This window comes from Hemicordylus capensis, chromosome 2, assembly GCF_027244095.1.
Source record: "Hemicordylus capensis ecotype Gifberg chromosome 2, rHemCap1.1.pri, whole genome shotgun sequence".
Lineage (NCBI taxonomy): Eukaryota > Metazoa > Chordata > Lepidosauria > Squamata > Cordylidae > Hemicordylus > Hemicordylus capensis.
Genome location: NC_069658.1, coordinates 111,931,293 through 111,954,285, shown reverse-complemented (window position 1 = coordinate 111,954,285; position 22,993 = coordinate 111,931,293). Strand labels below are relative to the sequence as shown.

The window sequence follows — 22,993 nt, the reverse complement described above, 5'->3', positions numbered from 1 at the left end:
AAAGGGCTGATTTTTGGTGAATTTCTGAAGCTTTCATGTCTTTGGGGCAGATTGGGGCAGAAAGTGGGGACTGGGGCAGAATAGTGGGGTGGGGTGGTAGTGCCTAATGGGTGGAGAAAGATCCACTTTCTGCCCCCAAACTGCCCCAAAGTCACTAAAACTTCAAAAATTCTCAAAAAATCAGCCCTTTGTCCAATCCCCCTGAAATTGGGGTGGTAGCCTCCACCCATTAGGCACTACCACCCCACCCCACTATTCTGCCACAGTCCCCACTTTCTGCCCCAATCTGCCCCAAAGACATGAAAACTTCAGAAATTCACCAAAAATCAGCCCTTTGCCCAATCCCCCTGAAATTGGGGTGGTAGCCTGCACCCATTAGGCACTACCACACCACACCACTCTTTTTGCCCAGATCCCATGCTATGCCCCCGAACTGCCCCAAAGTCACTAAAACTTCAAAAAATCCCCCCAAATCAACCATGAACCGAATCACCCGAATTTTTCATGCCCGAAATTCAGGTGATTCGGCTCAGGCCCGAAAAATATCGGGGGACATCGGGGGTGATTCGGTTCTGCCCCGAATCACCCAAAATTGCTCGTTTCGGGCACAGATCGTTCTGTGCCCGAAATGTTTTGCACATCCCTATTAAATAGCTGACCATTACAGCTGAGACCTATCCTAATAAACTATCTAATAAACAGACAATAAGCTCCCTAAATACTGTAAAGAGCCAACTAAAACAGTATGAAGATAGAAGGTCAGCAGGGTAAGGGGCACTTCCCAGTGTATTGCACAGAGTGCCACATGTATGACTATTTGCCCCATGGGCAGAAGTCATGGGTGTGTGCTCGGTGCAAGGAGCTCCTGGCTCTCAGGGAACAAATCCGTTCCCTCGAGACCAAGGTGGAGGATCTGGAGAAGCTGAGGGAGACAGAGAGGCATGTGGATGAGACCTTCAGGGATGTGATAGAGGCATCCCACTCCAGGGCTGGTAGCTCCTCTGCTGTCAGGGAGAATAAAAGGTCTTGGGCGAGGACATCGGTCTGAGGAAGAGGGAAATGCTCCTTTAGAAGGGACCCCTTCCGTGGATGATGAGCCCATATCCTCTCGCACAGGGATACTCCTCTGGGGGGTGGGGGCCTCCTTGTAGTTGGTGATTCGATCATTAGGGGGATAGAGAGATGGGTTTGTGACCCGCGTGTTGACCGCACGGTGACTTGCCTGCCTGGTGCGAAGGTTGCGGACATTACGCAGCGTCTAAACAGGCTCCTAGGCAGTGCTGGGGAGGAGACAGCTGTCGTGGTGCACGTCGGCACCAACGATGTGGGGAAATGCAGTCGGGAGGTCCTGGAAGCCAAATTTAGGCTGATAGGTAGCATTTTGAAATCCAGGACCCCCAAGGTAGCATTCTCAGAAATGCTACCTGTTCCACGCGCAAGTACAGTGAGACAGGCAGAGCTGAGGGGTTTCAATGCGTGGATGAGACGTTGGTGCCAGGAGGAGGAGTTTAGATTTGTTAGGCACTGGGACACATTTTGGGGCAAGCAAGTCCTGTACAAAAGGGACGGGCTGCACTTGAACCAAGATGGAACCAGACTGCTGGCGCTTAAAATCAAAAAGTTTGCAGAGCAGCTTTTAAAATGACACCTGGGGAACAGCCAATGGGAGCTGGGCAGTATCCCATTTGCCAAAAGCCATCCTTTAAAGTGTGAGGCTGCAAAGAATTCAAATAAAACAGATGGGGACGGAGCAGAACTGCATAAAGAGCAGACGGGAGGCTGTGCCAGCAGGTCAAAGAGTCAAAAGAATAGCATACATCAGGGGAGAGATTCAGTGTATAGGTGCTTGTATGCCAATGCCAGAAGCCTCCGAGCCAAGATGGGTGAGCTAGAGTGCTTGGTTGCTAACGCAGAAATAGACATAGTGGGCATAAACAGAAACATGGTGGAACAGTGAGAACCGGTGGGGCACTTATCCCTGGGTATAAACTCTATAGGAAGGACAGGGAGGGGCGCCTTGGAGGAGGGGTAGCACTGTATGTTAGAGAAGGGATAGAATCTAACAAGCTAGAAAAACTAAGTGGACTGGAGTCCTCCACAAAAACCCTGTGGGTGACTATACAAGGCCGCAAAGGAATCGTGCTACTGGGGACGTGCTATCGCCCTCCGGATCAAAATGCCGACAGTGACTGGGAGATGCAGGAGGAAATCAGGGATGCGTCAAGGAGAGGCAGGGCTGTAATTATGGGTGATTTCAACTACCCACACATAGACTGGGTAAATTCACATTCAAGTCAGGACAAAGAGGTCAAATTTCTAGATACGCGAAATGACTGTACCTTAGAACAGTTGGTCATGGAACCGACCAGAGAGAAGGCGACCTTGGATCTAATTCTGAGTGACACCCAGGACCTGATGCGTGATGTCAGTGTCATCGACCCTTTAGGGAACAGTGACCACAGTGCCATCAAATTCAGCATACATGCGGGGAGAGAATCACCAAGGATGTCACACAGACATTTTAAATTTCAAAAGAGGAAACTTCTCCAAAATGAGGAGTATGGTGAAAAGAAAGCTGAGGGGGAAATCAGGAGAGTCACTTCGCTCCAGAGTGCATGGAGTTTACTCAAAACCACAATACTAGAAGCCCATTTAGATTGTATACCCAAAAGGAGGAAAGGTACCACTAAGTCCAGGAGGATGCCAGCATGGCTAACGGGTACCGTCAAGGAAGCCATAAAAGGGAAGAAGACTTCCTTCCGAAATTGGAAGGCCTGTCCAAATGAAGAGAACAGAAAGGAACACAAACTCTGGCAAAAGAAATGCAAGGTGACAAGAAGGGAGGCAAAAAGAGAGTCTGAGGAACATTTAGCCAAAAGTATCAAGGGGAATAACAAAAACTTCTTTAAGTACATCAGAAGCAGGAAACCTGCCAGGGAGGCAGTTGGGCCATTAGACAATGAGGGAGTGAAAGGGATTATTAAGGGGGATATGGAGGCTGCAGAGAAACTGAATGAGTTCTTTGCGTCTGTCTTCACGGCAGAGGATACTGAGCATATACCTGTTCCTGAACCAGGCTTTTTAGGGATGGAGGCTAGAGAGCTGAGTCTGATAGAAGGGATGATGTTCTAAACTGTCTGGAAAAACTGAAAGCTAACAAATCACCAGGGCCAGATGGCATCCATCCAAGAGTCCTCAAAGAACTCAAATGTGAAATTGCTGACCTCCTTGCTAAAATATTTAACTTATCCCTGAAATCGGGCTCTGTACCAGAGGACTGGAGAGTAGCAAATGTAACACCGATTTTCAAAAAGGGATCCAGGGGCGATCTGGGAAATTACAGGCCGGTTAGCCTAACGTCCGTTCCAGGCAAATTGATGGAAACCATCCTCAAGGATAAAATTGTAAAGCACCTAGAAGAACAGGCCCTGCTGGGAGTGAGCCAGCATGACTTCCGCAAAGGTAAATCTTGCCTCACCAACCTTTTAGACTTCTTTGAGAGTGTCAACAAGTATGTGGATAAAGGTGATCCAGTTGACAGTCTACCTGGACTTCCAAAAAGCTTTTGACAAAGTTCCTCATCAAAGACTCCTGAGGAAACTTAGCTGTCATGGGATAAAGGGACAAGTACATGTGTGGATTGCTAACTGGTTGAAAGACAGGAAACAGAGGGTAGGGATAAATGGAGAGTTTTCACAATGGAGGGAATTAAGAAGTGGGGTCCCCCAGGGATCTGTACTGGGACCGGTGCTTTTTAATTTATTCATAAATGATCTAGAAGCAGGGGTAAGCAGCAAGGTGGCCAAATTTGCAGATGATACCAAACTCTTCCTGGTAGTGAAATCCAAAACGGATTGTGAGCAGCTCCAAAAGGATCTCTCCAAACTGGGGGAGTGGGCGACAAAATGGCAAATGCGGTTCAATGTTAGCAAGTGTAAAGTGATGCACATCGGGACGAAAAACCCCAACTTCAAGTATATGCTGATGGGATCTGAGCTGTCGGTGACGGACCAGGAGAGGGATCGTGGAGTCGTGGTGGACAGCTCGTTGAAAGTGTTGACTCAATGTGCGGCAGCTGTGAAAAAGGCAAATTCCATGCTAGGGATCATTAGAAAGGGGATTGAAAATAGAACGGCTAACATTATAATGCCCTTATACAAAACTATGGTGCGACCACACTTGGAGTACTGCATACAATTCTGGTCACCACATCTTAAAAGGGACATTGTTGAACTGGAGAAGGTACAGAAGAGGGCAACCAAGATGATCAGGGTCCTAGAGCACCTTTCTTATGAGGCAAGACTACAACACCTGGGGCTTTTTAGTTTAGAAAAAAGATGACTGCGGGGAGACATGATAGAGGTCTATAAAATCATGCATGGCGTGGAGAAAGTGGAGAGAGAGAGATTCTTTTTCACACAACACTAGAACCAGGGGTCACTCCATGAAATTGATTGCCAGGAGGTCTAGGACCAACAAACGGAAGTACTTTTTCACACAACGCGTGATCCACTTGTGAAATTCTCTGCCACAGGATGTGGTGACAGCCGACAACCTGGATGGCTTTAAGAGGGGTTTGGATGACTTCATGGAGGAGAGGTCTATCAATGGCTACTAGTCGGAGGGCTGTGGGCAACCTCCTGCCTCGGGGGCGGGGTGCCTCTGAGTACCAGTTGCGGGGGAGTAATGGCAGGAGAGAGGGCACGCCCTCAACTCCTGTCTGAGGCTTCCAGCGGCATCTGGTGGGCCACTGTGCGAAACAGGATGCTGGACTAGATGGGCCTTGGGCCTGATCCAGCAGGGCTGTTCTTATATTCTTATGTTCTTATGAGAATAGTTTGACCACGGCTGGAACATAGGATGCACCCTTAGTATAATAATAAGGGAGTATTGATTTAACTACTGGTTTTGCCTTTAAAATTGCCTAATCGAGGTGAGGTTTACGTGAACAGTAAGAATGAAATAGAACTCCTAAATACCTAAAGGACTTAACCTGCTCTATCCTATGTGAGCTTATTGACCACTGATGCCCTCTGGGCCGGTTAGCAAAAACCATGACTTTTGTCTTTTGGTAATTGATCTCCAAGTTCTCCTGTGTACAGTATTTATCTAACAAAAGGAGAGCATGCTTTAGGCCAATTGGTGTTAGCGAAAGAATCACCATATCATCCACACATAATAAAACTGAGACATGCCTATTCGCAATCTTAGGAGGATGCGTGTAAGGGGAGGAAATAAAAGAAACTATAGAATTGATATAGAGGTTAAATAGCGTAGGGGCCAGTATACATCCTTGGTGGACCCCTCTATCTGAGGGGATTGCAGCAGTCAAAGCCCCTTGGAGGTTGTAGCGTACCTTTAGAGTGGAACCAGAATATAAAGTAAAAATTAACAAGAGCAGTCTTTTCTCGATACCCAAATCCCAAAGTCTTTTCCAGAGTCCTTCTCGGGGGATAAGGATGAACGCTGATTTTAAATCAACAAAGGCTGCAAAAAGTCCTCTATGTGGCTTCGTTGAATACTTAGCCAACAGGAATTGAAGAACCAGGGCATGATCCAAAGTGGATCTTCCCTTTCTAAAGCCCACCTGCTCTAGGACCAGGATATCCCTTTCCTCAAGCCAATCTATTAACTTTAAGTACAGATGTTTAGCATAAATTTTGCTAATTATACTTAGCAAGCTGATTGGACGATAGTTTTTTGGATTGCTCCTAAGTCCTTTTTTATAGATTGGGACCACTATAGCTACTTTCCACTCATTTGGTATTAACGCTGTTACATCTATAGCCGTGAAGAGAGAGGAAAGGAGCAGGACCCACCAGGTCATATTTGCTTTAAGAGCCTCAAAATGATACTATAAATTCCAGGGGCTTTCCCAGAAGAGAATGAGCTAATCAGCCTCTCCGCCTCTGCATATGTTACAGGGACCCACACCTGAGTATCCAAAGTCTGGAGTTGCTGTTCAAAGTCAGTGCTACCACTGACTTTGATGGCTGGTTTTTGATACAACGTATGAAAGTGGGCTTCCCAGATTTCAACAGAAATACATGCTGGGAGACAAGGTGTTGATGCATTTAATGCAGGGGTCACCAATTTCCAAAACCTAATCTGATTTCTCTCCTTAGCCACTAGGGATGTGCGAACCGGTTCGTATTCAAACCAGTTTGAATTCGAACCAGGGTGGTTTGAAGATTCGAATTCGAACCAAACCAGCCATCAGGTTCGAATTCAAACTGAACCAGGGGGTGATTCGATTCGAACAAGTTCAAGCTGGCTCAGACATCCAAAAATTGGTAAGATGGTAGCTGGCACCCAGGGGTACCTGGCAAAAAAACGGGATGCACGCCAAATGGAAGGAATTGATTCTGGTTCTCTAGACTTATGTTTGATACGGGTTTATTACCCTCATTTATAATATAGCATCTTGAATTTGGTTCAAGGATACAAGTGTCTTGCCCTTTTCCCCCTCTATTTAGTTCCTTGGCTATTTTTGCAGTTATAGCAGTGCTACTCTGGCCAATTTTGCAGCGTTTGCCACTAGCAATAGCATTTTTATGGTCTCTGAGCATTTACCTTGCACGGTGTTTTTTCTATCCCAATTCCACCCAGGGGTACCTGACACCCAAACCCCAAAGCAATTGGACACTCATTCAATTTTTCATGAATTTTTGAAAATTATTTTTATTTTTTTCTCATAGGGTATAATGGGACTTGAACCAGGCCATTATACTTTATTGTGGAGCACCCATGGATGCCAACAACCACCCAAACCCTGAAGCAATCGGACAGTCCTACGATTTTTTATGAATATTTGAAATATTTTCAATTATTTTTCTCATAGAATATAATGGGACCAGAACCAGCCCATATCCCCTATTGTGGAGCACCTAGGAGCACAAAAGTGGGGTGGGTGGTAGACAGACAGGGGTGCTTACCACCCACAAAACCCCAAGGCAATTGGAAACTCCTGATTACTGGTGAATTTTTAAAGTATTTTTTAATTCCTCATAGGGAATAATTAGGATTGCAGCAAATGTATAGCTTCACATCGGGGGGGCAAGGGGTGTCCTAGAGTGGAGTGTGGTGGGTGGTAGTTCCTAGGATGGGCAAGGAAGCTATCAGAATTATTTGAAAGGAATTGGGCAAAGGGCTGATTTTTAAGTGATTTTTGAAGTTTATGCGTCTTTAAGGTTAGCAATGAGAGTGGATTCATGGTTTGTCATTGAAAATCTTATATGCTACCAAAGAATCTACACTCAGAACACTTCAGAAACAACAAAACCCAGTACACCATGGGTTAGCAACCCATGGGGGTGGTTGGCACCCTCTTTGCACTAGACCACCACTCACTCTGGGCAACCCCAGCACCCCACAAGTGGCTTTAAGGTTTTTCTCCATAGGGAAGAATGGAGGTTTCAGCAGCCCCATAAATGCACGGGGGTGCTGGGGTGGCCCATATTCATAAAAAATCATAGGGGTGTCTGATTGCTTCGGGGTTTGCATGGTTGTTGGCACCCATGGGTGCTCCACAATAAGGAATAATGGGCTGGTTCGAGTCCCATTATACCCATGAGGGGAAAAAAATAATTTTAAAAAATTCATTAAAAAATTGTACCAGCTACCATCCTACCAATTTTTGGATGTCTGAACCTGTTCGAACCAAACCAGGGGGAGGTTTGAGCAAAACCAAAACCAAAACCAAACCACCCCCTCCTGGTTCGATTTCGAACCGAACTGGGCAAACCAGTTTTGTGCACATCCTTATTAGCCGCCTGTATCAAAAGTTTCCAGCCCTCTGATTGGTTCCTCCTTCTTCCTCTTAATTAGTTGTTTATACTGTGCTTTCATTTTTGCAACCTCCACTCTAGGAAAGCTACCAGGGTCAATAGTACAGCTTTTAAAAGCTTCCACCAGTTCCTTTTTTGCTGCCCGACATTCTTTGTCATACCATCGCTTGGATGGGAGTCGGGTTGGGTGCATAGACTCCATATTAGAGTTTGACATGGCTAGGAAAGTACAATTCACAATATTTTCATAGTAACCAAGGATGTCTTCCATCTGATAGACAGGGGATAATTTTAAAATCCGATCCCACCAATTAGACATCTCCGTAGAGTGCAGCAAAGCAGAAACTTGCAAAGCACTGCTTTTTGTTCACTTTCTACCTGGAACCAAATTTTCAATTTTTCCACTGGCATTTACACAGTCTATCTTAGATGTCCGGTCAGTTACCCAAAAGCAACACTCAAGGGGAAGATGATCACTTTCAGGGCAAGGAATCACCCTGAAGAAAGCCAAATACAGTATCATATTACGGGAAATAGCCATATAGTCAATCAGCGAAGGATTATTGCCGGTCACATGAGTAAAATGGGCCAGATGATCCGACTCTATAGCACCATTTAGAATATGAATATCAAGCCGGTAATATATCGTTTGTAATCTGAACCCTCTCAAATTTAATCTAGCATCTCTAGAGAATCTAAACAGCAGTAGAAAAGGAACAAAATCGTCCTCAAAATGACAATGAAATCTACTCAAAAGGGAGTTATTATCCCACCCAAGCCAGGCATTAAAATCCCCTGCAACTAAAATCTGTGAGCCAGGGTACTTCGCTTCAAGAGAGGATATAAAATCCTCTAACCTATCCCAGACATCATAAGTCATAGAGTAGACCATTCTGGCGGGATATAGATCGAGATCACCAAGATTTGAAAACCACAAACATCAATGCAAGAGCTAAATCATCTAATCTACCAATTTGGAATGACCTTAAGCTGAGCCTATTTTAAATTAAAACTGCAATTCCTCCCTTGGCGCGATTAGCTCTTATACCTGGTTTGGCATCTATAGAAAAAGTTGTATAACCTGGCAGTACGAAAGGACTCGCAGCCCAAGTCTCCTGTAGAAGTAATATTTCATAATTTGCTAGGAATAAAATAAAGCCAGGATCAGCAGAGCAGCTCCTCCACCCAGCAATATTCCAATTTAACAATTTTAACTTAAGAGCAGCACTCATAAATCAATTTCCATCTCCAAAATACGAAATATTTAGATCTACACCTTGCTTCTTTCAGAGGAAGCTACAGTTGTTCACATTTGGAAGGTACTGGGTAGTAATGATTTGACACAGACTATTCACAGCGGATTCATTAAAATGTTTGTCTCTCATATCAGTAAACTGCCTATCAACTACATAGATTGTATAATCCGACAAAAAAACTAAGCTATCGAAATGTGAATGCCAAGGGAGAAGCTCATAGAACAGTTATCGAGGCTGTGATCGGAGGTTGTGTGTGGGTGGAATTGCTAGAACTGTGGAAAGCAGTGGTGGACACAATTTTGTGTTTCTGCCACCATTCTGATATTATTATCGATATTCTGAGAGACATTCTGATACAATATAGGCTTCCCTATACTAGACTGAAATTTTCCCAATAAGTCAAATATTGCCAATATTTGGTCTGATATCATTGTCGGATATATCAGACCTCTGGCCTAATGGTTATTCAACAATCCTCTAAGGGAGAGAGTATGGCAGAGCTTCTTCAGGAGTGTGTTCCAAAGCCGAGGGGCCACAATTGAAAAGGCCCTGTCTCTAGTCCCCACTAATCAAATCTCTGGGGGTGGGGCAACTGCCCCCTCTTGTCCCACCTTCCAGATGTTCATGATGGACTATTTCAATGGACTACTGACCTTAAAGTTCATTGATAGTATCCATGTTTATGATAGCTGTGCAAATGTTCTCTTTATTTAGTAGTAATGATATAAATGGATATTTATTTATTTATTTAGCAAATTTAATGACCGCCTGACTTTCTTAGACTTGAGGCAGTTTACATCAATTAAAACAACAATGAAGAGAAGAGGGGAAGGGGGGGAGGGGAAAAAGGGAGAAAGAAAAAGAATCCCCCACACGTTAAAAACTAAAAGCCTGGCAAAATAGGTTTTCAGGAGCTTCTTAAAGGACAGAAGAGAGGGGGCATTACGAATCTCAGGAGGCAGAGTGTTCCATAAGGAGGGAGTTGCAACAGAGAAAGCCCTCCCACGAGCCCGGACCACATGTACCTCCCGTGGGATCGGAACTCTGAGAAGGCCCACCTTCTGGTACAAGCACCTTATCAAACCAGAGAGAGAGAGAGAGAGAGAGAGAGAGAGAGAGAGAGAGAGAGAGAGAGAGAAGCTCAGAACAATCATCGCCACTGCCATAAGAGGGAATTTTTCCAATTGTTATTGGATTAGATTGGAAATCTTGATATTTTTAATGGTTTCCATGTCCAATTAAGATATTCATAATATTGGACTGGGTCCAAACCAATCTGATATTTTCCAGTGTGCTCATCTTTTTAGAGCGTTGCTAGTCATAGACTGAACTGAACACCTTTTTAGAGAGCTGTTTTAACTTTTTAGTTGTAACTGTATCTGGTGGGTTTTTAACCTTTAAATCTCTTAACTTCTAACTTTTTAACTTGTAATTTTAAATTTTGGTTTTCAGAATTGTTTTTTATTTGTTTCTTATTGGTTTTATATTGATTTATAGTGTATTGTTTTTATTCACTTGGTTAGCCACCCCGAGCAGCAGTGTACTGGAGGGGCGGGTATAAATGATAAAAATAAATTGAGAAATCCCAATTGAATTCAATGAGGTTTACTCTCAAGTAAGTGGGTATAGGACTGGAGAGCCGCACCCACCCAACCCCCACCAAAACAGGTCCTGTTGACACCATGTACATTTTCTAAGTGCTTGCTAGCATGTTTTCCTTTTGGAAATTCATCCTGATTTTTCCTTCAGGCTGCACTACTGTATTTGCACTCCATCTGTGGCCACTTTCACTCAGGTGAGTAGATTTTCAGAGAGCTTTTATAGGAAAAGGTGCTTCAGAAAATTTGGTGCATATGCAGGAGCTCCCTAGGCAATACCAACTCAAATATTTTACTGCTGCAAAACCACGAGAAATAAGTGACCTCTGGAATGTTATAGTCTCATTTCTACAAAATAGCTACCTAGTACTGCAACCTAAAAACACTTGGGTGCTCTATAAACACTGCAGGAGCACCCTAGGATGAACCCATGGAAAAGCATCTCCCATGTTTCCAGTGTAACATGTAAAAGGCATCTTTATTTTTAGAATAAGTGTTACTTTATTTATTTATTTGATTTATATACCGCCCTTCCAAAATGGCTCAGGGCGGTTTACAATTAAAAACAAGCCACTAAAACAATAAAAACTAAAACAAATTAAAAACAATATAGCAATTAACAATATAAAAACATTTTAAAATAGGATTAAACAGTTTACAGTAATTAAAAGCCCCAAAATCAGGTTAAAATTTAAAAACCCTGGAAAGCCAGGCCAAACAAATACATTTTAAGGGCTCTCCTGAAGGCTAACAGAGAATTCAAATTACGGATTTCCGCAGGAAGCGCATTCCACAGCCCCACAGCAGCCATAGAGAAGGCCCGCCTCCGAGTCTCCACCAGACGAGCTGGTGGTAACTGGAGGCGGACCTCCTCAGATGACCTTAATGTGCGGTGGGGATCACGCAGAAGAAGGCGCTCTCTAAGGTAACTCGGGCCTAAGCCGTTCAGGGCTTTAAAGGTAATCACCAGCACTTTGTATTTTGCCCAGAAACATATCGGCAGCCAGTGCAATTGTTTCAAAATAGGTGTAATATGGTCTCTCCGGGTTACCCCAGAGACCAATCTGGCTGCCGCATTCTGAACTAATTGAAGTTTCCAAACTATGTACAAAGGCAGCCCCACGTAGAGCGCATTGCAATAGTCAAGCCGGGAGGTTACCAGCTGGTGCACCACTGTTTTGAGGTCATCCTCTTCAAGGAATGGACGCAACTGTCGAATCAGCCGAAGCTGATAGAAAGCACTCCTGGCCATGGCCTCCACCTGAGAAACCAGGGTGAGGCCTGGGTCCAGGAGTACTCCCAAGCTGCGCCCCTGCTCCTTCTGGGGGAGTGTGACCCCATCCAGCACAGGGAGATCTAACTCACTCCTCAGATTCTGAGCCCCTACAATGAGCACCTCCATCTTGCTTGGATTCAGCTTCAATTTGTTATCCCTCATCCAGCCCATTACTGCCTGTAGGCAGGCATTTAAAGAGTGAGTGCCATTTCCTGAAGATGAAAAGGAGAAATAGATTTGGGTGTCATCAGCATACTGATAACACCCAGCACCAAATCTCCTGATGACCTCACCCAGCGGTTTCATGTAGATATTAAAAAGCATTGGTGACAGAATGGAGCCCTGAGGGACTCCATATAATAGCTCCTGCTTTGAGGAGCGACTGTCACCAAGCTCCACCATCTGGGATCTACCCGAGAGATAGGAACGGAACCACTGCAAAGCAGTGCCCCCTACTCCCAGCCCCTCCAGGCGACCCAGAAGGATACCATGGTCGATAGTATTGAACGCCGCCGAGAGATCCAAGAGGACCAACAGGGTCACACTCCCTCTGTTGATTCCCCGGTAAAGGTCATCCATCAGGCCGACCAAGGCTGTCTCAACCCCATAGCCAGCTCTAAAGCCAGTTTGAAATGGGTCTAGATAATCAGTTTCCTCCAAAACCGCCTGGAGCTGGTTAGCCACCACCCTCTCGATTACCTTGCCCAGCCAGGGGAGATTGGAGATCCATCGCTGAGGGATCCAGGGTAGGCTTCTAAAGAAGAGGTCTAACTATTGCCTCCTTCAGACAAGGAGGCACCCTACCCTCCCCAGCGATGCATTTATGATATTAACTAGGCCATCTCCAACAATCTCTCCGCTAGATCGAAGCAGCCAGGTCGGGCAAGGATCCAGAGAACAAGTGGTAGGCTGTACCACTCCAAGCAGCTTGTCCACGTCATCAGGAGTCATAGATTGAAACTGATCCAACCTAACACTGCAAGAGGGATTGCTGGATACCTCCCTCACGGACCCTGCAGAAATAGTGGAGTCCAAGTCGGCCCGAATACAGGAGATTTTATTTGCAAAGAACCCACTAAAGACGTCACAGCAAAGTGTCTCTGGGAGCTGATTTGAGGCAGGAGCAGAGATTATACTCCTCCCCACCCGGGACAACTCTGCCGAACGTGAACCCGCAGACGCAATGCGCGCCGACCAAAAACGCTTTTTTGCTGCGCGCAGTGCCATTGCATAGGTTTTCAAATGGGTTCTATGCTGCATCCTGTCAGATTCGAGCCGAGTTCTCCTCCACTTGCGTTCCAGTCGCCTACCAAGCCGCTTCATCCCCCGCAACTGCTCCGTGTACCAGGGGGCCATCTTAGAAGCAGGCCTGGAGGGACGCTTAGGAGCGATAATATCTACTGCCCTGGTGAGTTCTCTATTCCATGTTCCCACCAGGGCATCGACAGAATCACCGGCCGCACCAACATCAAAACCCTCCAAGGCCTTTTGGAAACCTGCTGCTGGGTCCAGCAGCCTTTTTGGGCGGACCATCCTAATAGGTCCATCATCCCTGCATAATGGGACTTTCCAAAAAATAAATGTTTTTAGTAGTATGATGCAGATAATTTACACTTTCCACATTAGAGATATGAATACTGTATTTATCGCATCACATTTTGACTCATATTGGATAATCTTGATATTTAAATATGATCCACCTATTTTTAAAATACCCAACTGCACTGTCTGAAAAGGCTGTTTTTCCTGACCAAGTTACAATACACATCAGTTTATAACATCCATCATTTCAAAGCAATGCATATAATTAAAAATGAAAACTCCAAACATATGTTACACCAATGATGTGAAGCTAGAGTGCTGTACATCATTACTGTCAAAAAAATAATAGCTTTTTTGCCCATTTAAATCAAAGCAATTAGCCTTGAAATAGAAACTGGTCAACTTGCTAGTAATTCGACAGAAAAATAATGCCACATACTTGTTTGTTTGTTTCTTAATCCTTTATACTCATCTGGAAGCAACTGAACGTTAAGTATATATACTGTTGGTATGCAAAAATCACACAAAGTTGGCAATTATACACTTTCCTTAACAAGAATCAACATGATCCTGTGTATACAGAGCTAATTACATTACATGATCCAGCTGCATTTATGCAGAATACAGAACTTATCCATACTGCCTGGATCCTAAATATTTTTCATTTCCTTGGACAATTTTGGCCAAAGTATCTGTGTTCTGTACATGTGTGTTCTAAATCTGTTCACCTACTTCATTTCTCTGCAATTATGACAAATGCCCCAACAACTTTGAATTTACTATTTGTATATAGATGAGCAAATATGTCTGTGCACGAAGCAAAAAAACATTCAAATTATTGTTGGGCAGGCACTTCGACATCAGGGTTAAGCAAATGGAAAGGAGCTATTTCAATTTATAATTTTTTAAAACATGTACCAAGAAGATGTTTAAGAAAATGTCTTTGCCATGAGCCCCACCACCCACTGAGATCATCTGGAGAGGTTCATATATGGTTGCGACCGGCTCATGTGGTCGCTACTCAGGGACAGGCCTTCTCCGTTGCTGCCCCAAGGCTTTGGAACATGCTTCCTGCTGAAATAAGAATCTTCCTGTCTCTGACAACTTTTTAAAAGGCAGTTAAGACACATTTGTTCATGCAGGCTTTTAATTAGACATACAGTTTTACATTGTGTTAAATTTTAAATAGTCTTAATGTTTTAACTTTTAAATGTTTTCTTTTAATTTGTATTATTTTATTGTAAACCACCCAGAGACATAGGTTTTGGGCGGTATATAAATATGTTAGAAAAATAAATAATATGTATCCTCTGAGGTAGGGGAGATAGAATCTAAATCTAGATAACTAAGTGAATGATTCTGTTTGGAAACAGCTTCCAAACAAAAAGTCAAGACTTTGTTATATGAATGATGTATTATATAAATTCAAATGCTTTTCTTTTTCTGTGGAATAATTTGGGCTTCATACTTACTCTTTTAAGCCTCTGACTTAAAAAAAGGAAAGCTATTTCCTTTTCTTTATACCAAAAGCTCAAGGTATAGCCCGAGACCAGTAACAAACACCTAGTGAGACTAATCCATATACGACTGCATAACTCCTCCTAGACTCCATCTTAAGAGTGTTAAGAACTGAAGTTTTTTTAAAAGACTAATAACATAGTTTAATAGCCATGTACTGCTACCTTCTTTTTTGTGTGCTTGCTTAACAACTAGGCTAATGAAGATTCTGAATAACTCAAAAGCTTGCTTCAGATTGTGTGACATTTTGATTGGTCCTAAAGACGTTATTACTATAACTGTGACTTCTGGATTCTTTCCTCACAAATTAAACTTCAGTTTTTGTACACATATTCAATGTATGTGCTAACACTGAGGGAGGGTTGACTGTCATTCATGCTCGACAGGGCCTTCTTGGTCATTGACCCCACAATTTGGGATGCTCTCCCAATGGGCATCCACTCCCCAGTCTCCTTTACTGCTTTTAAGGGGCAGGTAAAAACTGGCTTTAACTCGAGCTTTTACAGTGTATTTAAAGGGGTGCTGTTTTCTTTGTTGTTGTGCTACATTTTTATTTTATTGGTTTTTATTTGTTATAGATAGTTGTTTTTAATGCACTGTGAACCCTCTTGGTATCGGTGGCTGGGCCAGAAAAATGTGGGGGGGGGGGACAAAAGGGGCAAAGTGCATTTTTGATGGGTGAGCTGTGTCCCATATTAGATTTTTGAAACAGTATTGGGGGACGGGGGGCAAACTACTTGGAGCCACCCTTACTTGCTTGCTTTTTAAAATAAAAGGAGACATACAAATTTAACTAACAAACTAGAACCTAATTTCACATTTGGCATTACACTTAAAAGAAATTCCTCATTAATTTCAACTTTCAAGGAATCTTTTGCTAAGTTAGCTTTTATAAAAGATTAACTTACCATGATTTTGGCTCTCCAAAGTGTAGATAATTAATACTGTAGAGATCCATATCTTCAGTGTGCCATGCAAATGTTGTTTTCCACATGCCAAAATACAGATATGGAGTGTTAACACCCTCAATTGAGATTCCACAGTCTTCTTCTATAACATCTAGTATGGTATTGAGATGAGCAATATTCCATTCAGCAATATTCTGAAACAAAGATACAAGAACTGATGCCAAATTTAAAACATTAAAAAATAAAAGTAAACACATACCAGCAACTTCCTAATGAGAGGTACACTTTGGATATATAACCCTGTAGCAGATTTAAGCCCAGCCTTTGTCTCAAAGCAAGCACTTGTGAGGGGAAGAAAAATGCTGAATCATTCCCTCCATGTTTGCTCAACAAAGGCTGTTCTTTTTAAAAACTTAAACTGCTTCCTCAGTAGCATCTTCACTGCCCCTACAAGCTAATTATTACAGGGTCTCCCCTCCGGATTTGGGTGAATGTCCAGGGAGACCATCCATCCCTTTTCGGGGGGGGGGAGTCCAAAAACCCTTCCATGTGCAGCCTACACATGATGAGCACACTTGGTAGAGTGAGCTGCTGAGCAATCAAACTCGAGACGTGTTTAACAACAAAACAAACAACAAAAAGAGAAAAACTTTATTCAAAATACTACAGACTACTTCAGTCTGAGATTTTCTCAGCTTTTAGTTACAGGTAACAGAAACACTCATTACTTGCAAGAATACTTCAAAAAGCACCCTCAGATTATATTGGGGCGCACACTTTAAAAATGGTGGTTACCCAGTTGCAAAGAACCCAAATGTAAGAAAATACAAAAAGGACCTTTGAGAGTCTACAGGGACTTTTGTAACACCCTAGTAGGAAAGGGGTGCTGGTTTATTTTCCTTGGCTTAGTTACATTACAGAAAAAACACAAAATACCAGTTGTAAGGATTTGCATAGCACACGAAAAAGGAAAACAATCTAAAGCACTCTACAAACTGTTCCCAGGCTAAGCCTTTTCAGAAGCTACAAGCTCTGGCTTCCTTCCTGAACTCACCAAATTCATGGTAGAAACTTCAGGTTTCATGGCTTTATTCGGATCCACAGAGAGATTTCCCTACAGCCAGATTGCCCATGGTTGCATCCCTCTTGCTCTTCCCCAGCCAGCTTCCAACTGAGAACAAAGAACCCCTTCACTTTCTGCTACAAGGCCCTCAAGGACCCACCACAGTGTGCCGAGTGGCTGTTCCCTAGCCTGTCAGTCAGGACAGGGTTCACTCCCAGTTAACTCTTTAGGGGAAGGGAGGACCAATTGCTACAAACCCTCTGTCCAGAAAACGGTAGCTGCAACTAACTTGTTCTATGGAATTCAATGGCCAGCTTTCTCTGGGTTAAAGCCAAAAGGTGGATTCATAAAGTTCACACAGACTTTAGAAACAAAATCATTCTGCCATAGCTTTACTATTTACATTACTATTTAACCATTAATAAGAACTAATTGAAGTTCTTTTGAGCCTCTGCATTTTAAAAAAATTAGTTAAGAATTAAGTATTGCCAATAACAAGTAACCCAATAAAAATGGCTACGATTTAAATGTCAGCGTTGCAGTTAACTATATGGTATATAACAACTCAACAGAGCTTCGTATCCAATGCTGGTAATCAAACTAACTGATGTGCAACATTCAACTGTATTTCAACAGATGGAAGAAAGCAAGCAAGAATTAAATCATTATTATAACAGAACATACATCCAGAGTCTCCATTCAACTCTTGCTTCATGTGTGCTGCTAATATGTTCTATAAAGCATCTGTTATTTGCAGACAAAAATCTTCCCAGGTTAGATTTACTTTTCTAAGTCATATACAACCCTGAAAGCACTGTAATGACATCATTTGTGTGCATGTTGTTATAAGCTGCTTTGGAAGCAAATCTTGGCTGCCAAGTTGGATATAAATATAACTAACATTGTTCCTTTAAAATAAACAAGTTGCATACAAGAGGATGTTGTACTAGCTAGTTGTGCAAAAGACTGGAACCTGCAGTCCAAACTAGAGTTAAGCAACAACAAGGCTGTTTGCGGGTACACAATGGTTGTGAAACTGCAGCACACCTCACTTGTTTTAATTAGAATTTTTGCACATGAGCACTATAGGGTAATTTTGCAAATCCCTGGCATGGTTTCCCCCATCACAACTAAGCCATCCTCTTGTGCTTGCACAGCAGTGCTCATTCCACATGCAGTTTATTGTTCTAGGTATAAACCAGTATTTATAGCTTTTTTGGTTTTCAGGTCATTCCTACCTGTTACCACAAGCAATAGGTAAGTATGTTTCACACATCTTCAAAATCAATTTCAAACTAACATGTATTTAAGTATATTTATTTAGGAAGATTTGCTCCACCTTTCCACTTCAAAGTGAAGTGCTCAAGGAGGGTAACATAAGAGTAAAACAAATTTTAACAAAAAAGCAATAGATACCATCAGCAGATCAAAAGAAATGACACATCAGAGGTGAGGTGGTAACTTTGTGTTTCAAAAGAATTATCATCTTTGGCCTTTGCTGTGGCAGAATGAATTTTCTTTTTGTTTCGTCTGAGAAATGCTGCTTAAGAAATGGTGGCCAGGATCCAGAAAAGAGAGTGAGAGAGAGTGTGTGTATGCACGCACACAGACACGCACACAATGCTTCTAAGTGCTAGTGGAGATGGTTGATTTTGCCATCCACTGGTAGCCCTTTCTGTCACATTGGGGTGGGGAAGCTGAAAAAAGTCCTCCTGTGCAATTGCAGAACCAATTTTATATTCCTTTGGACCCAAGATAATACATTTAGTGCAATCTTTACTAGTTTGGTGACTCAAAATAACTGTAAATTACTTCCTGAGCATCTTTATCTTCCTTCATTACAATGTAAAAGTACAAAGTGGGAGAAGATGATCTCACAGGATTGTAAACTTTCACCAACTCTTTGAAAGATTGGGGGGGGGGAGTGGATTTCAACAGCTAAAAAGAAGCATGTTACAGCATTGTGAAGGAGGCATGTTTACTTTCTGCAAGAAGAACATTCGTAGATAAAAACAGGTTGCTTACCTGTAACAGGTGATCTGGAAGTGAGCCGTTGAATCCATAAGGAAATGGGTTCTGCACCTCCGCAGGTACCTTGTGACGCCCAACCGTCCTCATGCACTCACAGAGTCTGTTATATTGAACGGCTGGGCTTCTTCCTGTCAGTTCTGTGCAGACCGCCACCAATACATGATCTGCTATGCGCTCTCCCTCTCTCCCTTTTTAAATGTTGATGAGAGCACTCTGCTATACAGTATGTCCCTCTCCTGCAGTGGGGATGGTTTGGGAGGGTCTTATGGATTTAACGGATCACTTCCAGATCACCTGTTACAGGTAAGCAACCTGTTTTATACGGATCGTGATCAGTTAATTCCATAAGGAAATGGGTGAATAGCCAGCTTCTCCACCTTGGTGGTGGGTGCAGAAGGCAGACTATGGCAACACCCTTTTCAAGACACTCCTCCCATACTCTGCCTGTCTCGCCATGCGCAGGTCTATAGCATAATGCTTGATGAACGGCTGTTAAGTTGACCAAGTCGCAGCCATGCCGATGTCCTCCATCTTAATCCCTGAAAGACGGGCAGCTGAAGTTGAGTATGTTCTGGTTGAATGCGCTTGCACAGTCTTTGTGGGTGTAACCCCCTGATGCCTCTATGCCAGCAGGATGAGTTCCACTAGCTAGTGTGCCAAGCATTGCCGAGACACCGCCTGGCCCTTATTCTTGCCCTTGTACTCTACAAAGAGCTTCCTTGTTTTCCTTAATGACTTAGTTCCTTTCAGGTAATAAAACAGGGCCCTGCGGACATCCAAGGAATGCAGAGCTTTCTCTAAAGAGATCTGTGGGGCCTGGAAAAAGGTTGGCAGTACTATTTCTTGATTAAGGTGAAACTTCATAATCACCTTCGGGTGGAAATCCGGGTTCAACCTGATCACCACCTTATGAAGGTAGAACTGAGTGTATGGTTTATCTATCCTTAAAGCCATCAACTCTCCCACATGCTTTGCTGTGGTGATGGCAATCAAAAATGCTACCTTGAGCATGAGCATGCGCAAATTTGCCGAATGTAGAGGCTCAAAAGGACCCTCAGTGAGAGCTGAGAGCACTAACGAAAGGCTCCACTGCTCCATTGGTCTCTTCAGTGGTGGATACAGATTATTAAGTCCTTTCATGAAGCGTCTGCTCTCTGGATGAGAAAATGCTGTTATCCTATCCCATCCTGGGTGTCTGGCCAATATTTATTATTTATTTATTCGATTTCTATACCACCCTTCCAAAAATGGCTCAGGGCAGATATGGCTGCTAAGTGTACTCTTATAGACACATTAGCCAGACCCTTCATTTTCAAAGTGGTCAAATAAAGCAACACCTGCCGCACTGTAGAATCCGTGGTCCCTCGCATAGGCTCTGAATCTTTTCCACTTGCAAAAGTAACTGTCTAGTTGAAGGGTGTCTATTCAATAGAATCTTTTTCAGAAGTCGATTCTCCACGCTGTCATTTGTAGAGTTTGAATCTCGGGATTCTCTCTGGAGTAGGTCCGGAATTAGAGGGAGCCTGCAGAAGTTTCTTCCGGACAGTCAAAGCAGTGGTGCAAACCACAGTTGGTGTGGCCACCACGGGGTCAGAAATATGCAGGATGCTCTGACCCTTAGGATCTGGGCCAACAGTCGACTGATCAGCAGAAGTGGTGGAAACAGGTATAGAAGTCCCATGCGCCAATTGTACTGAAAAGCATCACCCAGCGACCCCACACCCATGCCTACTCGTGAGCAGTATCTTCAGCACTTCCTGGTGGCGGCTGTGGCAAACATGTCCACTGTTGGGGTGCCCCATCTGCTGAAGAGTTGATTGATGCAAGTTCCCTTGATCTCCCATTTGTGTCTGTGATTGAATTGACTGGTCCAACTGAGCGTGTCAGCCAGATGATTGTCAACGCCCCTTATGTGAATCGCAATTGGGTAGATGGCATTTGCAATGCACCAGTCCCACATCTTTGTGGACAAGGCACAGAGAGTGGGGAGACTATGCCCCCTTGTTTGTTGATGTAAGCGACTGCTGACGTGTTGTCCAGGTGAATCTGCGTTACTGTCCCCCTGAGCTGGGGTTCAAATACTCTTAGCACCCCAAATACAGCCATCAGCTCTAGGTAGTTTGTGTGTTGTCAAGCCTGTAAGTGCGTCCACCACCCCTGAATGCAGTGCGGTCCACAATGAGCTCCCCATCCAAATAGGGAAGCATCTGTCATGACCCAATTCGTTGGAGTCAAGGGCCTGAACGGTATCCTCTGAAAGAGGTTGTCTTCTTACATCCACCAACATAGAGTTTTCAACGCAGCCTGCAGAAGCTGTAGGTACAATCTCTGGCTGTCTACATTGGGTCGGAAATTGCTCAGATATCACTGTTGCAGGGGTCAAATTCGCAACTATGTATATCTGACAGTTGTGTTGCAGGACACCATCAAGCCCAACAATCTTTGAACTTCCCTCACTGGCTGAACGGGGTTTCACAAGAACACATTTGTCAGTACGTTGATTTGGTGATAGTGATCCCTTGGCAAAAATGCCCTCTTCTGCTCCATGTCCAGAGCGGCGCCAACGAAACTCAGCTGCTTCCTGGGCTCTAGGTTCGATTTTTTCCAATTGGCATTGATGTCCAACTCTTGAAGGAGGTGAACCATCAACTGGATTTGTGTGCGAAGCAGTTCCTTGTCGCTGCTCACCAAGAACCAATCGTCTAGGGAAGGATAAACTTTGATTTCTTTAAAGTCTCCATGGTTGTATCGTTGTCCTAATGGAAAAGGGCTTTTCCATCAAAGACTAGGTTCTCCACCCAGTCCTTCATGTCCTGTTGCAGTGTTGTTGATTGGAACCAAGCATAGCGGCGCATGGTCACAGCCGTAACCATAGCCCTTGACTCTGTCTCTGCTAAGTCTCTGCTGAGAGCCAGCGTGGTGTAGTGGTTAGAGTGCTGGACTAGGACCGGAGAGACCCGAGTTCAAATCCCCATTCAACCATGATACTAGCTGGGTGACTCTGGGCCAGTCACTTCTCTCTCAGCCTAACCTACTTCACTGGGTTGTTGTGAAAGAGAAACTTAAGTATGTAGTACACCGCTCTGGGCTCCTTGGAGGAAGAGCGGGATATAAATGTAAAAAAAATAATAAGTGTTTGAAGGAACTAAGTTGTTGCCCGACACCCAAGAAGACACGAGACACAAGGTTTTGGTGTAAATCGGGCCACAATTTATTTAACTTTAGCAAGAACTTAAAGAGCAGGGATGGCTTCCCACTTGGCAGTGCGGTACTACAGGCATGCACCACCAGGGCATACCTAACCTATGAGATGGGCGATACACCTTGGCTCCAGGCAACCCCAAACACTCAAAATCCGGGGTTGCCTATCCTAGCCGACCTACTGCCGGGCCCCTGACAAACATCACCCCAAGGTAGCCGTTCAGCGATTCCTTAGGGCTTAGCCTGCCAGGGTAGGTCAACAAGGGCAGATATCCCTGAGCCGTGCAGTCTCTAGGGAGTTGCCCTTCTCAAACCATAGCCAAACGCTTACCCGAAGGTGTTCACCAGCCTGAATTGTCTTCCCCACCGCACTGCACCTGCCAAATTGTGACCGAAAGTAACTGCCTAACTAGGGGTGGGCAGTACAGTCAGGAGCAGGCGAAAAAAGGTGCACACTACCCGCCAATCAAGCGAACGCCCAAAAAATTCCTGCTCGGCCCCAAATGGCGACCAGCAAAAAACCCAGACTGTACTAAGGGAAGGGAGGGTGGGTGTCTGTTGAGAGCGAACTGAGCTCTCTTGGCCTCGGAGCAGACGCGGAGCTGTAGCCCCGCCCCCTGCACGGGCCCTTTGACCAATCAGGTCAAAAGAAGCCTCGTGCTTCTAGAGGGGGCCAGGCAAGAGCGCTGTGCCGCTTAGTCAAGCGGCAAACAGCGTAATTGTCTTGTAATTGATGTGGTTTTCTCATAAACCTCATTGAATTTATCTTGCAACTCTTCAGGAGTCATAGAAGTGGAGTCCTGTAGCAAGGTG

At 44.0% G+C, this 22,993-nt stretch overlaps 1 protein-coding gene across 6 annotated transcripts in view; it reads right to left on the bottom strand.

The window, feature by feature from the left end:
• Nucleotides 1-22,993, bottom strand: part of KDM4C (lysine demethylase 4C) — a 413,873-nt gene that overhangs the window by 333,231 nt on the left and 57,649 nt on the right. For all 6 annotated transcript variants that reach the window (XR_008315399.1, XM_053291934.1, XM_053291925.1 and 3 more), the window contains exon 5: nucleotides 15,886-16,079. Coding sequence is in view for 5 of the 6 variants with exons in the window: in XM_053291934.1 (XP_053147909.1) it covers nucleotides 15,886-16,079 (194 nt within the window). In the remaining variant the exon portion in view is untranslated. The remainder of the gene's footprint in view (nucleotides 1-15,885; nucleotides 16,080-22,993) is intronic.